General features: G+C 38.0%; 1 protein-coding gene across 7 annotated transcripts in view; it reads right to left on the bottom strand.

Moving 5' to 3' along the window:
- Positions 1–16,855, bottom strand: part of CNTNAP4 (contactin associated protein family member 4) — a 241,629-nt gene that overhangs the window by 153,420 nt on the left and 71,354 nt on the right. For 5 of the 7 annotated variants that reach the window (XM_008689726.2, XM_040633615.1, XM_040633618.1 and 2 more), the window contains exon 3: positions 15,638–15,831. In XM_008689726.2, coding sequence (XP_008687948.2) covers positions 15,638–15,831 — 194 coding nt within the window. Of the gene's footprint in view, positions 1–15,637; positions 15,900–16,855 lie in introns of those variants that run through there. The other 2 variants (XM_040633614.1, XM_040633619.1) reach the window with 2 other exon arrangements.

Genomic DNA, 16,855 nt, shown 5'->3' with positions numbered 1-16,855 from the left:
GCCAGAAACAATATGATTCCCTCAGCAAAAGCATTACCACCCTCAGTCATACCAGATTTCCCTCAAACCACAAACCCTCTAGATACTATATATTATTCAAATTAAAATAAATTATAGTGTATATCTAGCGCTAAATGCATAGGGTCATTGTGAACCCATTTTCCAGCAGAACATAATGGACCTAGAAGGTCTTGAGATACTGCAGTAAACCTGAGAGTTTCAGTTGAGAGAATATTTTTCTTCAAAAACATGCAGAACATTCACTACGTAACTCTGACTCCCTACATCAAGTATTTGAGTGAATATCATTAAACTAGACAGACAAATATACTCAGTCAAGGACTTCACACCCTGAGGTCATCAAGATGTACACCATTATATAGATGTTAAGCATCTCTTTTAAAATCTGAACTACACATAGAGAAATCCTTCACATATCATTAACCCAAGTACAGTACAGAAGTCAGAATATTACACGTCCATGAATCAATTTAGAGAAAAGATGAGGACCATTGTCCTAGTCAGAACCAGCTCAGATCAGTCAGTAGTGATTGAAACTGATGTGTGTGCACATAACTACTAAATCAGAAGTAGAGTACCAGAAGTCACTCAAAAGATACTGCCACTGCTTGGTTAATCTCCAGTTCCACTGGGAGGAAAAGCATGAGTAATAGATGCATCTCACATGAATGATAAAACAGCATCTGAGTAATTAGAGTGTGACCTCTGGCTGCAACGTATAGGGTAGAGTGGCAATAAAAAGACAAAATCGGTAAGAGGAAGAGTGGCATATTTTGGAGATGACTCAGCCAAAATCCAAAATGGAAAAAGACAGAGAGTAAAACCAATACCAACTCCAAACTCCAAAGAAAGTTTAAAAGATAATATAAATTTTACAACTTAAATTTTTTTAAAGATTTTATTTATTTATTTGACAGAGAGAGACAGCCAGCGAGAGAGGGAACACAGCAGGGGGAGTGGGAGAGGAAGAAGCAGGCTCCCAGCGGAGGAGCCCGATGTGGGGCTCGATCCCACAACGCCGGGATCACGCCCTGAGCCGAAGGCAGACGCTTAACCGCTGTGCCACCCAGGCGCCCCTACAACTTAAATTTTTAATGGAAAAGAAAATTATAAATAAAATGATGACTGGTGGAAGAAAACTATCTAACCTCTACATTGCGGGGAAGTGAAGTAAAGTATTAAGAGTTTCTGTTAATTTCATTCTCTTTTAGGATATATCAACTTCCCTGGGATGCCTTCCACAGTCACTTCCAAAAATCATGATCCCCTTGCATCCTTTTGTCCTATTTCCCATGTCTTTCTGTGAATTGGAGTGACTTAAGGACCAGAAACTAGGGCTCAGATTTAATTGGCTCCTATAATGGCTGAGGTACATTGCACAGTAAAAGGCATCTGTGATGGTTAATTTTATGTGTCAACTTGACTTGGCTAAGGGATGGATGCCCAGACAGCTGGTATTTCGGGGTGTGTCTGTGAGGGTGCTTCCCAAAGAGACTGGCATGTCCCATGACATCCAAATTCTCACTTTGGGACCTAACGTGAAGTTTGCACACTTTCCCCAAATGCTGTATTTCCATGGAGTCAGTAACTATTTTTATAAGTCTCCTGTCAATTTCATATAATTTTTTCCTTCTCCCTCAAGAAAATAAGCCAACAAAAGAAAAAAAGAGAGGAAACACATTTTTTCTCCTTTTTGTGAATGTCAGTGGGGTATAGCAAATTCTGCCCCCCCTAAGTTTGGGTGCTCCCCAAACTACAGGTCATCTCATGTTCATGGCAATCTCTCAGCAACTCTCTGCTTCCATATCCATTGGATGCTGTACAAAAATGGATGTAAACAACCTTTGCATGCTCCTCTTTAACATTTCCCTGCCCACATCTTGGTCCTTAATCATTTCCTATGATGGCACCACTTTTAAAATGCTAAGTGCTTAGACTCTCCCCTTTGATCCTAGACCACCAGATGTTTTTCCCCTCCCATTCTTATTTGCTTTTCAGCTCCAACAACTCCACTATTCCTCTGACTCTTTCCATCTCTGTGATGGTTAATTTTATGTGTCGATTTGACCAGGTCACAGAGCTTAGACATTTGGTCAAACAATATTCTAGATGTCTCTGTAAAGGTATTTTTTTAGATTAGATTAACATATAAATCAGCAGACTTCTGAATAAAATCGATTACTCTCCAGAATGTGGGTGGGCCTCATCCAATCAGGGGACGGCCTTAATAGAAAAATGCCCGACTTACCTGGAAGAGGGAATTCTGGCAGTAGAATACTTTGAACTCAAACTGCAATTCTTCCGTGGGTCTCTAGACCGCCAGCCACCTTGCAGATTTTGGACTTGTCAAACCTCCGCAATCACATAAGCCAATTCCTTAAAATAAATCTATGTACATCCTGTTGGTTCCATTTCTCTGGAGAATCCTAATACAGTCTTCCACCAGTGCCCCCTTGACTTCACTTCCTCCCCCTCATGGTGCTAACTCTCTACCTTCCTTCCCCTGCACTCTGGTCAGCCCATGTGTCCTTGTCCTGGCGTCCGCCACCAGAGCATCCTTGCAGATTTCAACCCTGGGTCAAGCTACGAATCTACACCCCCTGCTCTGAGCACGCATAGCAGCAGAGGAGTCTATTTGTGGTCTCCAGCCTAAGCTGGGCTCCCAGCGCTATGTGGGGATTCTTTTCCTGGTCAATACCACGGAAATTCAATTTGTGTACACATGTACCCAGGGGTTTGATTTTATGGGAAAAGGGGACTGGACAGAACAATTTCTGATTTAGAGAAGTTTCAGTATTTACCTGTCATCTTTGAAATGCAGATTTTTAAAGAGAGCATAAACGCTACTGTGAGCTTAATTAATTCATGTATTTATTCTAATCTAAGGGCAGAAAAGCTATTTCCAAAGTGACATAGTGAAAAAAAAAATTTTTACCTCTTTCTATTTCAGAGCATAAAGATGGAACCACTATTACCATAATAGCTTTGCAGCTCTTGGGACAATTTTCTGCAACCTTCCACCAACTTGCTAAAATAAATACAAGTTTTTTCCTGAAACTGCTATTCCCCAGCCCACCCCCAACTCATGATGACTCTGACATATTGTAATAAAGCCATTGCTCCCTGAGGATCTCTTTGCGCTGCTCCAGCAATTTTTCTCTTCTCTCTCTCTCTTATTGAAAAAGAACCCTATTATTAAGTATTTAAAATGTTCAAGATTCCAAAGAGAAGACAACCTTTCGGTATGAGAGATTAATAGTAACAATAAGAAATAGAGAATGGAAGATAGGAGTTCAAAGCCAAATAAAAATTTCATTTGCAGAATACAAATCAAATATGATTTCTTTTGAGCTGCATCTCTCTGATTTATAGACACAGCTCTGTAGAATATTTTCTAGTATTTTTGCTTCCTCTGTTCCTCTGTTCATACTCACAGTTACTTTTGTACAATGCCCTTACATTTGAATCTTTTCTAAAGCAGGACTCTTCTAAATCAACCAAAGGATTATTCTTTGTGAACATTTCAGAAAGGAGTAAGATGCAGTTAATTATATACAAAGAATACTTAGACAATGAGGTATAACTCATAAAGGCAATTGGGAATATGGATGGATAAAGCTATTTGGTTCATCCTACTTCTTAGAGTTTTTCTTGTACATATTCATATAAAATATCATATGGATACCTCATCTCAGCACATACACAGACCTCCGCCTTGTATACCAGCAGACACATCACCAGATTATTGTATTGTGAATTTGAAGTAAGTAATCACAAAAGTGTTTCCTTTTACTATTACAGTAATACTAATATGTATTCTAAACTTCATTAGCAAAAAAGCATGGTGTTCCTATCTCCTAGAAATTCACAGCCTTAATTAAGAAATGGTTTTACTTTTTAATAAAGACAGTATACATAGTATGCATTTTAGCGAGTAGCATTTGGGTATTTATTTATGGCGAGTGTATAATTTGGAATTAAGGGAAACATGAAGTACAGTGAAAGAGAATGAAAACTACATGAATGTGTTTGAAATTCAGTCGATTAAGGTTATACAAACCATGCAAAGTAATCCATAAGGACTCCCTGGAAATAACACTATCACAGATGTCACTGGAAACAAGACCCCGGTGATGAGTTAGTGAATACTGGAGAAGTGATGGGGCAGGAGGGACCAAAAAGGAAGTGTTTGGAAGGCCTGAAGTTGGAAGGATGAACTGGAGCATATTTGGCAAGCACGCCTCAGATGAATGGAGAGCATACCCAGAAGAGAAGTGTGAAAGCACAAGGAACCTTGGTTCATGTCCTGAGCGATGCCTGAGGCTGGGATTTTGGAGCTGTGGTACACAAGGAGGCTGTCAATGAAATGTACCAGGTTTGGGGTTGGACAGGCCCTCAGGTCACCAGCCAAGCAAAACATTTCAGTAATATATAGTGGTGTGCTGATTTTTGTACACCAACTGTGGCAATTACCCTATCCCAGAGGCAACAAAAGATGTGTATTAATCCACATATATACCTTCTACTTAGTCCTCTGCAGCGAGCCTTGGCCTTCATCTGCAAAATATTTCATGAGGAACAGACCAATGCTATTGTTGCCACATCGAAAGCAAATCTATACTTTGAACTACAATACACATTTTGAGAAACAACAACGGATTAAATCCACAATCTATTAGCATCATTCTAATGCCTGAGAGTATATTATGTGTAAAAAATGACCCTAAACCAATGATTTAATGTTCACTGTGGGTTCCCTTCTTTTGGTATATCACAATACTGCTCTTTGTTAGCTTTGCATACTTACCAATGTTAGCAGGAAGGAAGACAGCTAAATGTAAAACTTAATAAATGTGGCACTAGTTAACATGAACTTAGGTGAGAATTTACTGGCTTAAATCTCCATTTCTTCAGTATCAAAATATTATTGATCTACTTTCTTTACGGTCGATGGGGAAGCATGCAATTTTGCAACTGAAAGGAAATGAGAGACCACTTAGTAAGTACCTGGATTCCACCTGCCCCCTTGTTCTCTAAGTCAAGAAAAGAAGCTTATAGAGGTGAGCTGTTCTTAGCGCCGTCCTGGTCATTTGCTTGTTTCACTTAGAACCATGTATCACCATTTCCCTGCTCTGTTTGGAGGCACAGGAGGGTTGAGTGATGCAGACTGAGAACCCTAGGCTTCTGGCTTAGCAAGCTTCCAGCTGAGCACTAGAGAGAGAGGGCAGGTGAAGGGCAGGGAGGAGCCAGGAAACTTCTCCCCACTCTTGCTCTGCCTGGGCAGCTTCTTGGTAGTGGCTGAGTTTTTTACAAGGCTTGTGCTCCCAAAGGACACCCCTGGTTCCATAATCCTCTACTGGGCAGCTCCTGCCATGGTTCTACCACTAATGGATAATGTCAGCCTCTAAGCTCTGGAAACACAACCTTCTTGTTTTCCCTGTAGCCCTTGGAGTTGACAGCATCTTCTTGCTGTCGCTAAGCTCTGAGCTGTCTCACCACCTCACATCTGGCTGATCAGCTTTTCCGTCACCTGTAACCAATTTCCTCTGATGACTTCACAGTTTCAGATGCCTCGAGTAATATCGTTTTTCTGATTGGACACTGATTCAGAGATCAATTTAGCATCAGAACTAAGGTATTTTTTAATCTGTCACAATATGATCAAAGATTAGATGATACGCATGTAGAGGTACCACCAAACCATTATATATTTTGTAAACTACTACTATAATAATGATAACTTTAGGCTTAATGCTATCAATAAATATTACATTATATAACAAGTAGGAAATATCCACTATCTATTGTTCTTAAAAATTTGATAATTGAATTATTTCCTACCTATTCTCTATTTGTCATCCTTTATTACTTCTTCCACTTCCAGATTACTTTATTTGAAAGCTCATATAAATCTATTATTTACCTGTGCTTCAATAAACATATTTTCCACCCATCTCCCCCCATCTTTTCTTCTTCAGTCCTTAATATTCACTTTTTAGTATCAAATGACAGCTCACTTCAAAATTTTACATCAGCTTTGGAATTCACTCCAGAAATGGCTAGTATATTCCTGCATCATCTGTTTTTGATGGCCTTAAATTATTCCATTGTGTGAAGGTGCAGTAATTTACTTAGGCAACTGATCTACTGCTGGTGGATTAGATCAGTGTTATTTTGCTGCTACAGACAATGTTGCAATGAATGTCCTTGCATACATTTCAAATGCACAGTGAAAGTCAATGTACCAGATAAACCTCTAGAGTCTGAGTCCCTTTTTGGCGCAGATTATTTGGATAGATTTAAAGTACTAGGCAACATCGTTTTGGAATCCCTTCCTTCAATACACTAAAAATATTCATTTCTTTCTGAAGAGTTTTTACCTATTTATTCTGCCACAAACAGAGCTTGAGAGTTCCTCTTTACCGATGCCCCATGGCAACACTTTCTGTGTCTTAAATCATTTGGGTCACCTTCAAAATGTTGATTTCATACACACAGTACTTGAACATATAGCATAGGGGATACTTAAGCCAGGTTCCTGAGGATCACAATCTTGCCCCATCTAGCTGTGTGGCCTTGGGAAAATAACCTCCCCATCCCTGTTTTCTTATATACAAGCTGGGCATTATCATAGTTCCTAATTCACTGAGTTGTGAAGATTAATTGGATAAATATACAATGCATGTAGAATAATGTCTGGCATATAGTTTTTTTTATTCAAGAAAATAATCCCTCCCTTATTTATGGACTTTAACTTAAATTATTTATAAACCTAGAGACAGAAGATTTGGGCCATAATAAGTGTTCATTCTTCTTGCTTTTTAAATGCTTTTCTTCTTGGGTGCCTGGGTGGCTCAGTTGGTTAAGCATCTGCCTTTGGCTCCAGTCATGATCTCAGGGTCTTGGGACTGAGCCCCACGTCGGGCTCTTAGCTCAGCGGAGAGTCTGCTTCTCCCTCTCCCTCTGTACTCTGTCTCAAATAAGTAAATAAGATCTTTAAAAATAAATAAATAAATGCTTTTCTTTAAAATTAATTTTTAGCTTCCTCTTGCGTTAAATGGTAGAATCCATAACACCATGGTTTTGATATAGTAGTTAAAATTTTTTTAAGAAAAGTCATCACATTAAATGTGTAACTATTAAAATTAAAGAAGACATTATTTTGTTATATACAACAACTTGGCAAATTATGTCTTAAATAACACTGCAGCTTCAACATTCTTATTTGTTTAAGTCTTTCAGGAAGTGTTACCTGACACCTGTTTTAATTTGCATTTCTTCAACAGTGAATGAGGCTGAAGACACTTTCACATATTTACATATCTTTTCCTTTCTATGAACTGCCTGTTTATATTTTACTTCTTTTTAAAAAAAAAATAAAGCTTGAGGGGCACCTGGCAGGCTCAGTCAACAGAGCATGTGACTCCTGATCTTGGGGTTGAGAGTTTCAGCCCCCACATTGGGTGTAGAGATTACTCAAAAATAAAATCTTTAAAAATAAATAAAAAATAAATAAAAGGTAAAAACAAAGCTTTATTTTTTATTTTTAATTTTAAAGAGTGTTTTGTACCTGTGCTAATAGAATATTCTGTGATAATGGGTATGTTCTATAACTGCACTAAAACAGTAACCACTGGCTTAATACAGCTATTGAGCACTTAAAAAGTGGATAGTGCAACTGAGAAACTTTATTTTTATTTCATTTTAGTTGAGTTTTAAACTTAACTAGCCCTGTATAGCTAGCGGCTAACATATTAGAAGGTCTTTCTCATTAGAAGGGCAGAGTTAACATCTGGTTTATAGCTTTTTTTTTTTTTTTTTTTTTACCTAGCATTGATCTTTAGCTAAATCCTTCTTGCAACATATACTTAAGGAATGCACAGGAGTTTACTTGATCTAAGATAAACTGGCATCCGCTGATTATGCTTTGAACCAAACTGAGAATCTATACATGGTTGTCAAGTTTGTTTCTTGAGTAATCCAATGGGTCCCATACTTTGAAGCAAACTGGAATCACTTGTACTATTTTTTTTAAATCCCAATACGTGGGTTCCCACGCCTAAACATTATTTAATTGGCAAGGCTGCCGCCTGGGCACTAGAATTCAAATAAGCAGCAAAATTTGGGAGCCACAGATATAACCTGTAGTCAGTGAGTAACCTGGGAATGATGAGATACAGGTACACCCAAAAAAGGGGTTGGCAAGGGTCTCTGAGGAGTTATATCATTGGCAAGGTATAAAAGCTGAAGGTCCCATGAAGCTGATGGCTTTCCTGATCTGTGGTAGTCACAACCACTCAACCTCGTCTGTTGTGACCAATTCAAGTTGTTGGGATATTTAGAAGCTGTTCAGTATAACTGAGCATCCATTACGCTGTTGCTGCACATGCTGGGCTGTTGCCTGCCCTTTATCCCTTTCTAACTCAAGTAAACTTGCAGGTGAATGGTCTATTCAGTCCTCGTCAATCTGAATATGACAACGTAAAATCAAAGTGGGCATTGCCATCATAAGGCTAAAAATCATTTCCAATTTATATTATTTCTTTTAATGTTGTTTATGCTATTTTTCATGCAGCTTTCTTAATATTATCTCATTTTTCATCTTTTCCTCTACAGCATCTGGATTTGGTTCTCTTGCTTAAAAAGACATGTGCCTTCCAGTATTATGTGTGTATCTATTCATCGTCCTGTGTTTTCTTTCATTACTTTTTTTCTATATTTGTATCAGTTTAAATATTCAATTCATCTGGAATCTATTTTGATATAAAAATATTATTTGCTTTCCTAGAAACCACAGCCTACTAAGTTCCATATTGACTAATTTCCTCACATATTTTCAATGCTATGTCTATCTCAGGCAAATCCCTAAATGTGTCTGGACTTAGTAATGTCTTTTGCTCTTTCACTATGCTTTAATGTGCCACTATCAACCTGTTTTAATTAATACAGATTTATAAAATTTTCCTAACATGTAGAATTCTCCTTACTACTGTTATTTTTTGCTAACTTATGTATTTTCTCATATACACTTTTTATACATGAAATTCAGAACAATTTCCCTTTTATGAGTTATTTTAGGTAGAATGAGTAGCTTTATGATACTGTTTTCCACTTCAAAACAGATATGACTATGCATTTAATCACCTCTTCTTTTATGTTCTTCGGTAATAGTCTAAATATTATTTTTATATATCTCGTACATTTTCTTTTAGGCTTTTTCCTTGATATGTATTCACCTTTGGTTCTATTTTAGGTGGAGTATATATTCCTTTTATATTGTCTATGTTGTTATTTATATGTGGGAAGATAAATTACTGATTTTAAAAAATTAATTTTATTGTTAGGCACATTATTGAATTATTTTCTTAAAAATAGTAAAATAATCCTCTTAGATTTTTAAGGATTACATTGTATCAGTGCCAAATCTTATCTCCTCCTTTCTCATTTTATATATTTTTCTCTTTCTCTGACCAAAAAATCCTTGTAACTTAAAGTCAAAATAGGAAAGAGAGCTTAATGTGCTGGTTTTCTAGAAGACCCAGTTGCCTAGGTTTTAATGATCGAAGAAACATTTCAAAGGGACAGAATTACTCCAAGAGAGAAGGACTCCAAACATAGTCTCCTGAGATTGGGGAACTAGAGAAGCCAGAAGTAGACATCTATTACATCACATCACAGCAATGGCAAGAGGGAACGGAGAAAAAGCAGGTGATGTTGTTGTCATTGAATGGTCATATGGGAGAATGTGAGATACAACTGGAAGGTGTACTTAATACATGTTATTCCCCGGCTGATGATTTGAGAATGATTTTGGTTGGGAGTGCACACTCTGAAGAGGGAACCAAATCCAACCTCCTGCTAACTCTAATCACTTTCTTCAAATGATTTTTATTTTGCTTGCATAGAAACAGATCATTTTGAAGAATGTGAAACAACAACACCATTTATCTTATCTCGTTGTATATGTGTACCTGCAGTTCATAGGGGTTCGTGTATATACATACATATATATATATATATATTACATATGGCTATAAAATTCCAATATATGTGTGTCCAAAGATGTTTATGAGAAGGGACTGACATAGAACATTACAGAATGACCACAGTTGCAAGGAGGTAAAAGAAACCACACTACATGATAGAGAAGGTGCTTGCAAACTAACTGTTCTGATCCATGATTGAAGCCACATTAAAAACCCAAACGCAGCCACCTTTAATCATGTATTACTAGGTTAATCACTGGAATACAAACAGGAGATTTCCTGAGGATACAGACAACTTTCATTAACAATGTCTTTTTGGCATTGAAGTAGAGGCCGTCTTGAAAGGCAGATGGAGCTTAAAGCATTCTCCAGACGTTCGTCCAAGGACTGAGGCTAGTCTCGCGATGCATTAAGCTTGATGGTTTGACATGTTGACATACACGGCATTAGTACTGTTGTACTTTGTATCACCACAAATGATTTTTGCAGGCTTAAGTCACCGGAGTAAGCGTTCAACAGAGGGAAAGGGCTAGAAAAGCTGTGCCTTGCAAGGCAGGGAGTCCACTGAGTTTATAGCACCCCTCCCACTTGTATTCCTGCCTCCTCGGGTTTTCTATTAAACTCCCCCGGGCGCGTATTTATTTGATTTGAAACAAATATATGTTAAAATCTTTGCAGGTAGTCTTTCTGCCCTGGCTGGCTTTGAGAGTTGACAACTCAATCATTCACAGTGAGAATGGCGTATTTTGTGAATATACTATAATGTCACAGGGGCCCTGGGTTTTTCACAAGCCAAACTCAGAATCATGACATTAAACACATCTAATTAAAAAACAAAATAAAACTACTCTAACTTTAGAAATATGCTAAAGGTTTTTTGTTTGGATGAAATCCATTTAAAAAAAAAAAAAAGCAAACTATTCTGTATCGTATTTACCTAAGTATCTCGTAAAATTGGTACCATCCCATTCTTTGCCTGTATAGTATTCAGTGTAAAAGAATCTTGGGCATGTATCAGAGACAATTTGGATAATGTAGCTATAAAGTTCCTGCACATGTTGATCTGTTTAAAATAGTTTCTAAGATGTTACTTTCATGATATTTCAGCAATTGTTCTTAAATGAGTGAAAATTACACCTTACATTTACTTTTTCAATCACTTACAATAAACTGGCTGAAAAGTCTTTTGATCATAGATGTTGAGGGATTTTATCTTCAATTTGAGAGGAACAATTTTAGTGGCTTGCATTTTCTAATTTTTTGTGAAATATTTATATGCCATCTACTAGAGTACTTTGTATAAATTACATTTATGAGCTTGGACTATAAATTTTTTCTAAAGAAATGTTTTAATGCATAATTTTACAAAATACCATGTATCTGTCAAGCTTACAGTTCTATTAAATATGTGCATGACCTGTATAGATAATAAATAAAATATATTGTCTTTCTTTTTAAAGATTTTTTGTAAGAGGCAGCAGGGCATTTTATTAATTCTTTCAGATATACAGAAGTCATTGTTTCCCCCAGTGCTCGAGGTGGGATCAGATGAAGGGAGAGTGAGGATCCCCACAGCAGCACTTCAATCCAAGTTGATGGGTTTTATTTTATTTGTTTCTAAATTCACAATTGTCTTTTCCTCCTCTTTCCATCACACACTTGTATAATGGCTTATGTGTTTCCTAACTCTCTTTCATAGATTTATTTCTGTCACCTGGGGCAGAATGTGAAGCTCTTAAAGAAAACTGCCATGTTCTGTTTAGTCATATACACCCAGAGTACCTTTTTAAAAATGGACAAAAACATACCAAATAAAGAAAAAGAATTCGGGAATGATATATTTGTAAAATTCAACAAAGGGTTAAATTCCTTACTATGTACATCAATTAAAAATTGAACTTTGGCTAAAAAACAACCCAAACTGAAGTGATCTGTGTTATTCCAGGTGAGCTGTCAAGAACTGGGTACAATTTACTATGTTTCATTTTTCCTGCTTGGGCAATTGTAGATTCACAGAGCGGGAGCTTCCCTCAGAGTGGCACCTGAGTAAGTGCGGTAGAAGTGAACTTTGCAGCCTACCTGGGATGAACAGGTAGCATGAAGATATGTGTGTGGTATAGGATTTGGGTTGTTGTACCTACACCATAACTTCACCTGCCTTATGTGTACTCACTGTACCTGTTGCATCAAGTCTTAATTTTGATCTTGACATTCAAAGTTACCCATCAATTTTCTTTACCATAACCACAAGTGTCATTCAGACCTTCCCGAATTCGACAGTCCATTCTGACCAGTAGACTTACTGGTTATTACATGCTATACTGTATCTCTGGAAATCTCCAACGTCCATGGTTTTGCTCACCCTTTTCTAGCTACATGGAATAGCTTCCTTAATCCTTACATAATCTAAGTTATCCTGCTTTTTTCAATAGCCATGTGAGCCCAGCTTTTTGGACAAAGTCAGTCTACAATGATCTGTAAATTCCACCAATTTCCAAATCTCTAGAAGTCTGTATCCCATACTTGCATGCTCCTCTGAATCATTTTTTGGTTTGTTCTGATGTGTTTTATCTCTTTGATGACATTAACATGAGCTCTTTTAATACCTTCCAGGATTATTTCTACAAAGTTAGACCCAGATTAGGAGATCAATGTATTCAAATCCATTCATTCATTTATTTTTTTCTGTAATACGCTCAACAAAAGCCATGAGCCACACTAGGTACTGAAGCTGGAAATGAAAGATGAAAAAGATAAACCCTCCCCCATAAAAAAGTTCAAAACTTATAGGGGAGAGAGAAATGTACCACCCTAACTCTTAATATATTAAACTGGTATATCATAAATGCACTAAAAGGCAGAGCTGATCATGGGAGGAAGGAGTCCCTACAATACAGCGCATTGTTTTCATTCATTCATTCATTCATTCATTCATTCATTCATTCAATAATCACTTAGTATTTGCCTTCAACATGCCAGGAACCCCCCCTTTTTTTTTAATTTAAATTCAATTTAGTTAACATATAGTATATTATTAATTTCAGGGGTAGTGATTAATTTAGTGATTCATCAGTTGCATATAACACCCAATGCTCATTACATCAAGTGCCCTCCCTAATGCCCATCACCCAGTTACCCCTTTCCCCTACTCACCTCCCCTCCAGCAACCCGCAGTTTGTTTCCTATAGTTAAGAGTCTCTCATGGTTTAACATGCCAGGAGCTCTTAAGATTTGGGATGCTGAGATGAAAGGTTGGAAGGTACAGCCTTTATTTTCAGGGTGTTCACACTCAAGAGAGGAAGACAGTGACTAAACCAACAAATTATACCATAGTCTAAAAAAGAGTATTACCTTGACAATTAATTGTGACAGATGCTATCTGTCTTTGCATTGATTGGTTTGGATTAGTTAAGGATATCATTATGCCTCTATTTCACACTGAGTACCTCAACTTTTTTTTAAAATTTATTTAATTGAGAGAGAGACAAAGAGAGAGAGTGTATGCATGCTAGAGGGGGGAGGGGCAGAGGGAGAGAATCCCAAGCAGACTCCTAGCTAAGTGCAGAATGCAATGTGGGGCTCAATCCCATGACCCATGAGATGGTGGCCTGAGCCTAAACCAAGAGTTGGACACCCAACTGACTGAGCCACCAAGGCACCCCAGTATCTGAGCACCTCACCTTTAATAAGAATAAGCAAAAAAAGGGGCGCCTGGGTGGCACAGCGGTTGGGCGTCTGCCTTCGGCTCAGGGCGTGATCCCGGCATTATGGGATCGAGCCCCACATCAGGCTCTTCCACTATGAGCCTGCTTCTTCCTCTCCCACTCCCCCTGCTTATGTTCCCTCTCTCGCTGGCTGTCTCTATCTCTGTCGAATAAATAAATAAAATCTTTAAAAAAAAAAAAAAAAGAATAAGCAAAAAAAGGCAAATGGCATGGTCTAGGTTTGTCTTTCCCCAAGCTTAATGAACAGAGAAACAATTTTCATGGTTGATCCACCATTTTAAGAAATGTCAAAAACATACACTTTACTTAACACAGCTAAATATTTCCATGAATTAGCCTCTACTTATCTAGTTTAAAATCCAATGCTTAATTTAGAAAAAGAGTAAAAGATAATCCAAACACCTACTTAAAATAAATACCTCATTAAGCTTTCATTGTTATTGGTTCATAATTACTGTTTATTTTATCCCTAGTTTGAATGGTTCTCATGAAATTAATTCAACCGTAATATCCAGTTTTCCTCGCTCTTCTACACGTCGGCTTGCTTTGGATTTTAAGGCAGCTTTTCTTAAAAATGCTTACAGACAACTTCTTCCAGCCTGACTGTTGTTCTCTCTAGAGAAAGAGCAGGGCTACCTCTTGTCAATTCAATTTACATCAATAAACATGCGTTGAACGGCCACCAAGTGCTTTAGAAATATAAAGGTGATGGGGCGCCTGGGTGGCACAGCGGTTAAGCGTCTGCCTTTGGCTCAGGGCGTGATCCCGGCGTTGTGGGATCGAGCCCCATATCAGGCTCCTCCGCTATGAGCCTGCTTCTTCCTCTCCCACCCCCCCTGCTTGTGTTCCCTCTCTCGCTGGCTGTCTCTATCTCTGTCAAATAAATAAATAAAATCTTAAAAAAAAAAAAAAGGAAATATAAAGGTGAGTAAATCACAGTCCATTTCTTCCATGAGTTGATAATGTATAACCGAGTTCTAGGAACTTTCAAAAGAGAGGCAATTGACTGATCAAAGAAAATTATCATTATGTGCCCAAATAGGCTTCCAAATTATCTATGTGCTAAGAATGATGCTTCATTAAGTTACTCATTTTCTCTGGTTCCAGCGGCTCAGCCAGAGGGGAGGAAAAAAAAAGAAAGAAAGAAAGTTCTTTGCAGGATGTTGTCCCTGGCCCACATAAGATCCAAACCAATACTCTTCTACGAGCAAAGAAGTCCTTTCTTCACCATCAAGCAAACTGCCTATAGCTTCCTTCTTCCACCAGCTGTTCATACACAATCAACTGACTATAAATACCACCCTACTCTATTATAAACTGCCTCCTTGTCAGTCTCCTATAGGAGCTATGCCCCTGCCCATAACACACAGCATTTTACACACTTTTAAAAGAATAGAGAATGGTTTATATACAAATCGTATATACGTGTGTGTGTGTGTGTGTATATCATATATAATACTCCAAATATATTTACACAAACCTCCATATACTAGAGAGAGAGGGAAATATTCAGAAATCTCTGAGTCACAGAGGAAATAAAAGGAACAAATTCTTTTAACCAAGCTTTAAATGAAGACCATGCAAAACCACTGTTATTGGACAAAGCTTAAAATTTTTTTTACAGGTTTTGTTTATTTCTTAGATTTCCACACTATGTAATGGACAAGTAAGATTTTTTTTCCAGTTTCTGAGGTCTCTGAGATAAATTTACCTTCAGTATTTTCATAAGTTATACCATGAAATGTATTAAAAAATGAATATTAACATATTTTTTCTTGAAAAATGTTTCCTAAGCAATTCCAAAAATTCTGCTCCTCAACTTAGGTCAGGAGATTTGTAAACAACATGTAGGGATGACTCTACTTCTTTCCCTGAGAGACTATGTATTCTGTCAAAGAAACATACCCAGATGCTGTCTTCTTGTCGATATTGTTTCCAGTTCCGGCCACTGTCACTGAACATCAGGAGGTAGCTGGTCACCCAGTTGGAGCTCCCGTAACCCCCCTGGGTGGCCACAGCAGTGGTCTCCATTCTCTCTCCAAGGTCAATCTGCAACCACTGGTATTTGTTTGACACAAGTGGAGACCAGCCACCAGCTCCTTTTATGCAAATAGAAACAGAAGAAAATGGGCAAAAGATTAGTTCAAAATCTGTTAGTGGACCAGAGATGCCAATAAGACTGTATTCCCAGATGGAATTTAATAAAGTCAAATTTCCAAAATATTAAACTTCTCCTAATTGTAAAATCATATAGAAAAACAAGAATTTAGTATAAATGGATGAAGCCTATGTTAACTGTATTCATTTCTAGGTATTATAACTTCCTGACACTGGGGAGAACCAAGCAACTTCTCAAATATTTAAAGTGCTTAGGGGCGCCTGGGTGGCTCATTTGTTAAGCGTCTGCATCCAGCTCAGGGCGTGATCTCAAAGTTCTGGGATCAAGCCCCGCATTGGGCTCCCTGCTCAGCGGGAAGCCGGCTTCTCCCTCTCCCACTTCCCCTGCTTGTGTTCCCTCTCTTGCTGCCTCTCTCTCTGTCAAATAAATGAATAAAATCTTAAAAAAAAAAAAAAAGTGCCTAATTTGACAGGTGGACATTCATGTCTACACTTGGAACTAGCAGGTTTACTGCCCATACCCGATTAGATAATGATTTAACCTTCAATCATGGTTCACACTGTGGTGGAACTAGAAATCTACCTTTGGTTTCTGATCATGTTCGGACTTCCTAGAGAAAGAAGTACAGCATTAAGCCTGAAAATACAGATGGTCAAGGCACAGTCCCTATCCTCACTGTGTTTACAGCCTTATGGAAATAACAGACATTGAGAAGCATGTGTAAAGCACCAATGTTAATGGTGAGGCAGGGGCAGGGATCAATAATACAATAAATGATGGAGGAGACACAGCTCTCCTCTGTGGAAAGCTGGAGCTGGCCGGCAACAGTGGATGAGAGGCAATTAAATTTTCGGGAATTTTGCAAGCTGATTGTTAAATATAGCCATGTTCGCAACTGGCCATGGTGGGGATATTTAAACCACAGAAACTGGCAAACTCTACAAATCAGCCCCCACTCCCAGCCCAGCCAAGTCACCAATACACACACCACTGGTTCTATTCTG

Source organism: Ursus maritimus, unplaced genomic scaffold (assembly GCF_017311325.1).
Source record: "Ursus maritimus isolate PB19 unplaced genomic scaffold, ASM1731132v1 scaffold_19, whole genome shotgun sequence".
NCBI lineage: Eukaryota > Metazoa > Chordata > Mammalia > Carnivora > Ursidae > Ursus > Ursus maritimus.
Note: the sequence above shows the minus strand (reverse complement) of the source record. Positions and strands in the feature narration are given on the sequence as shown.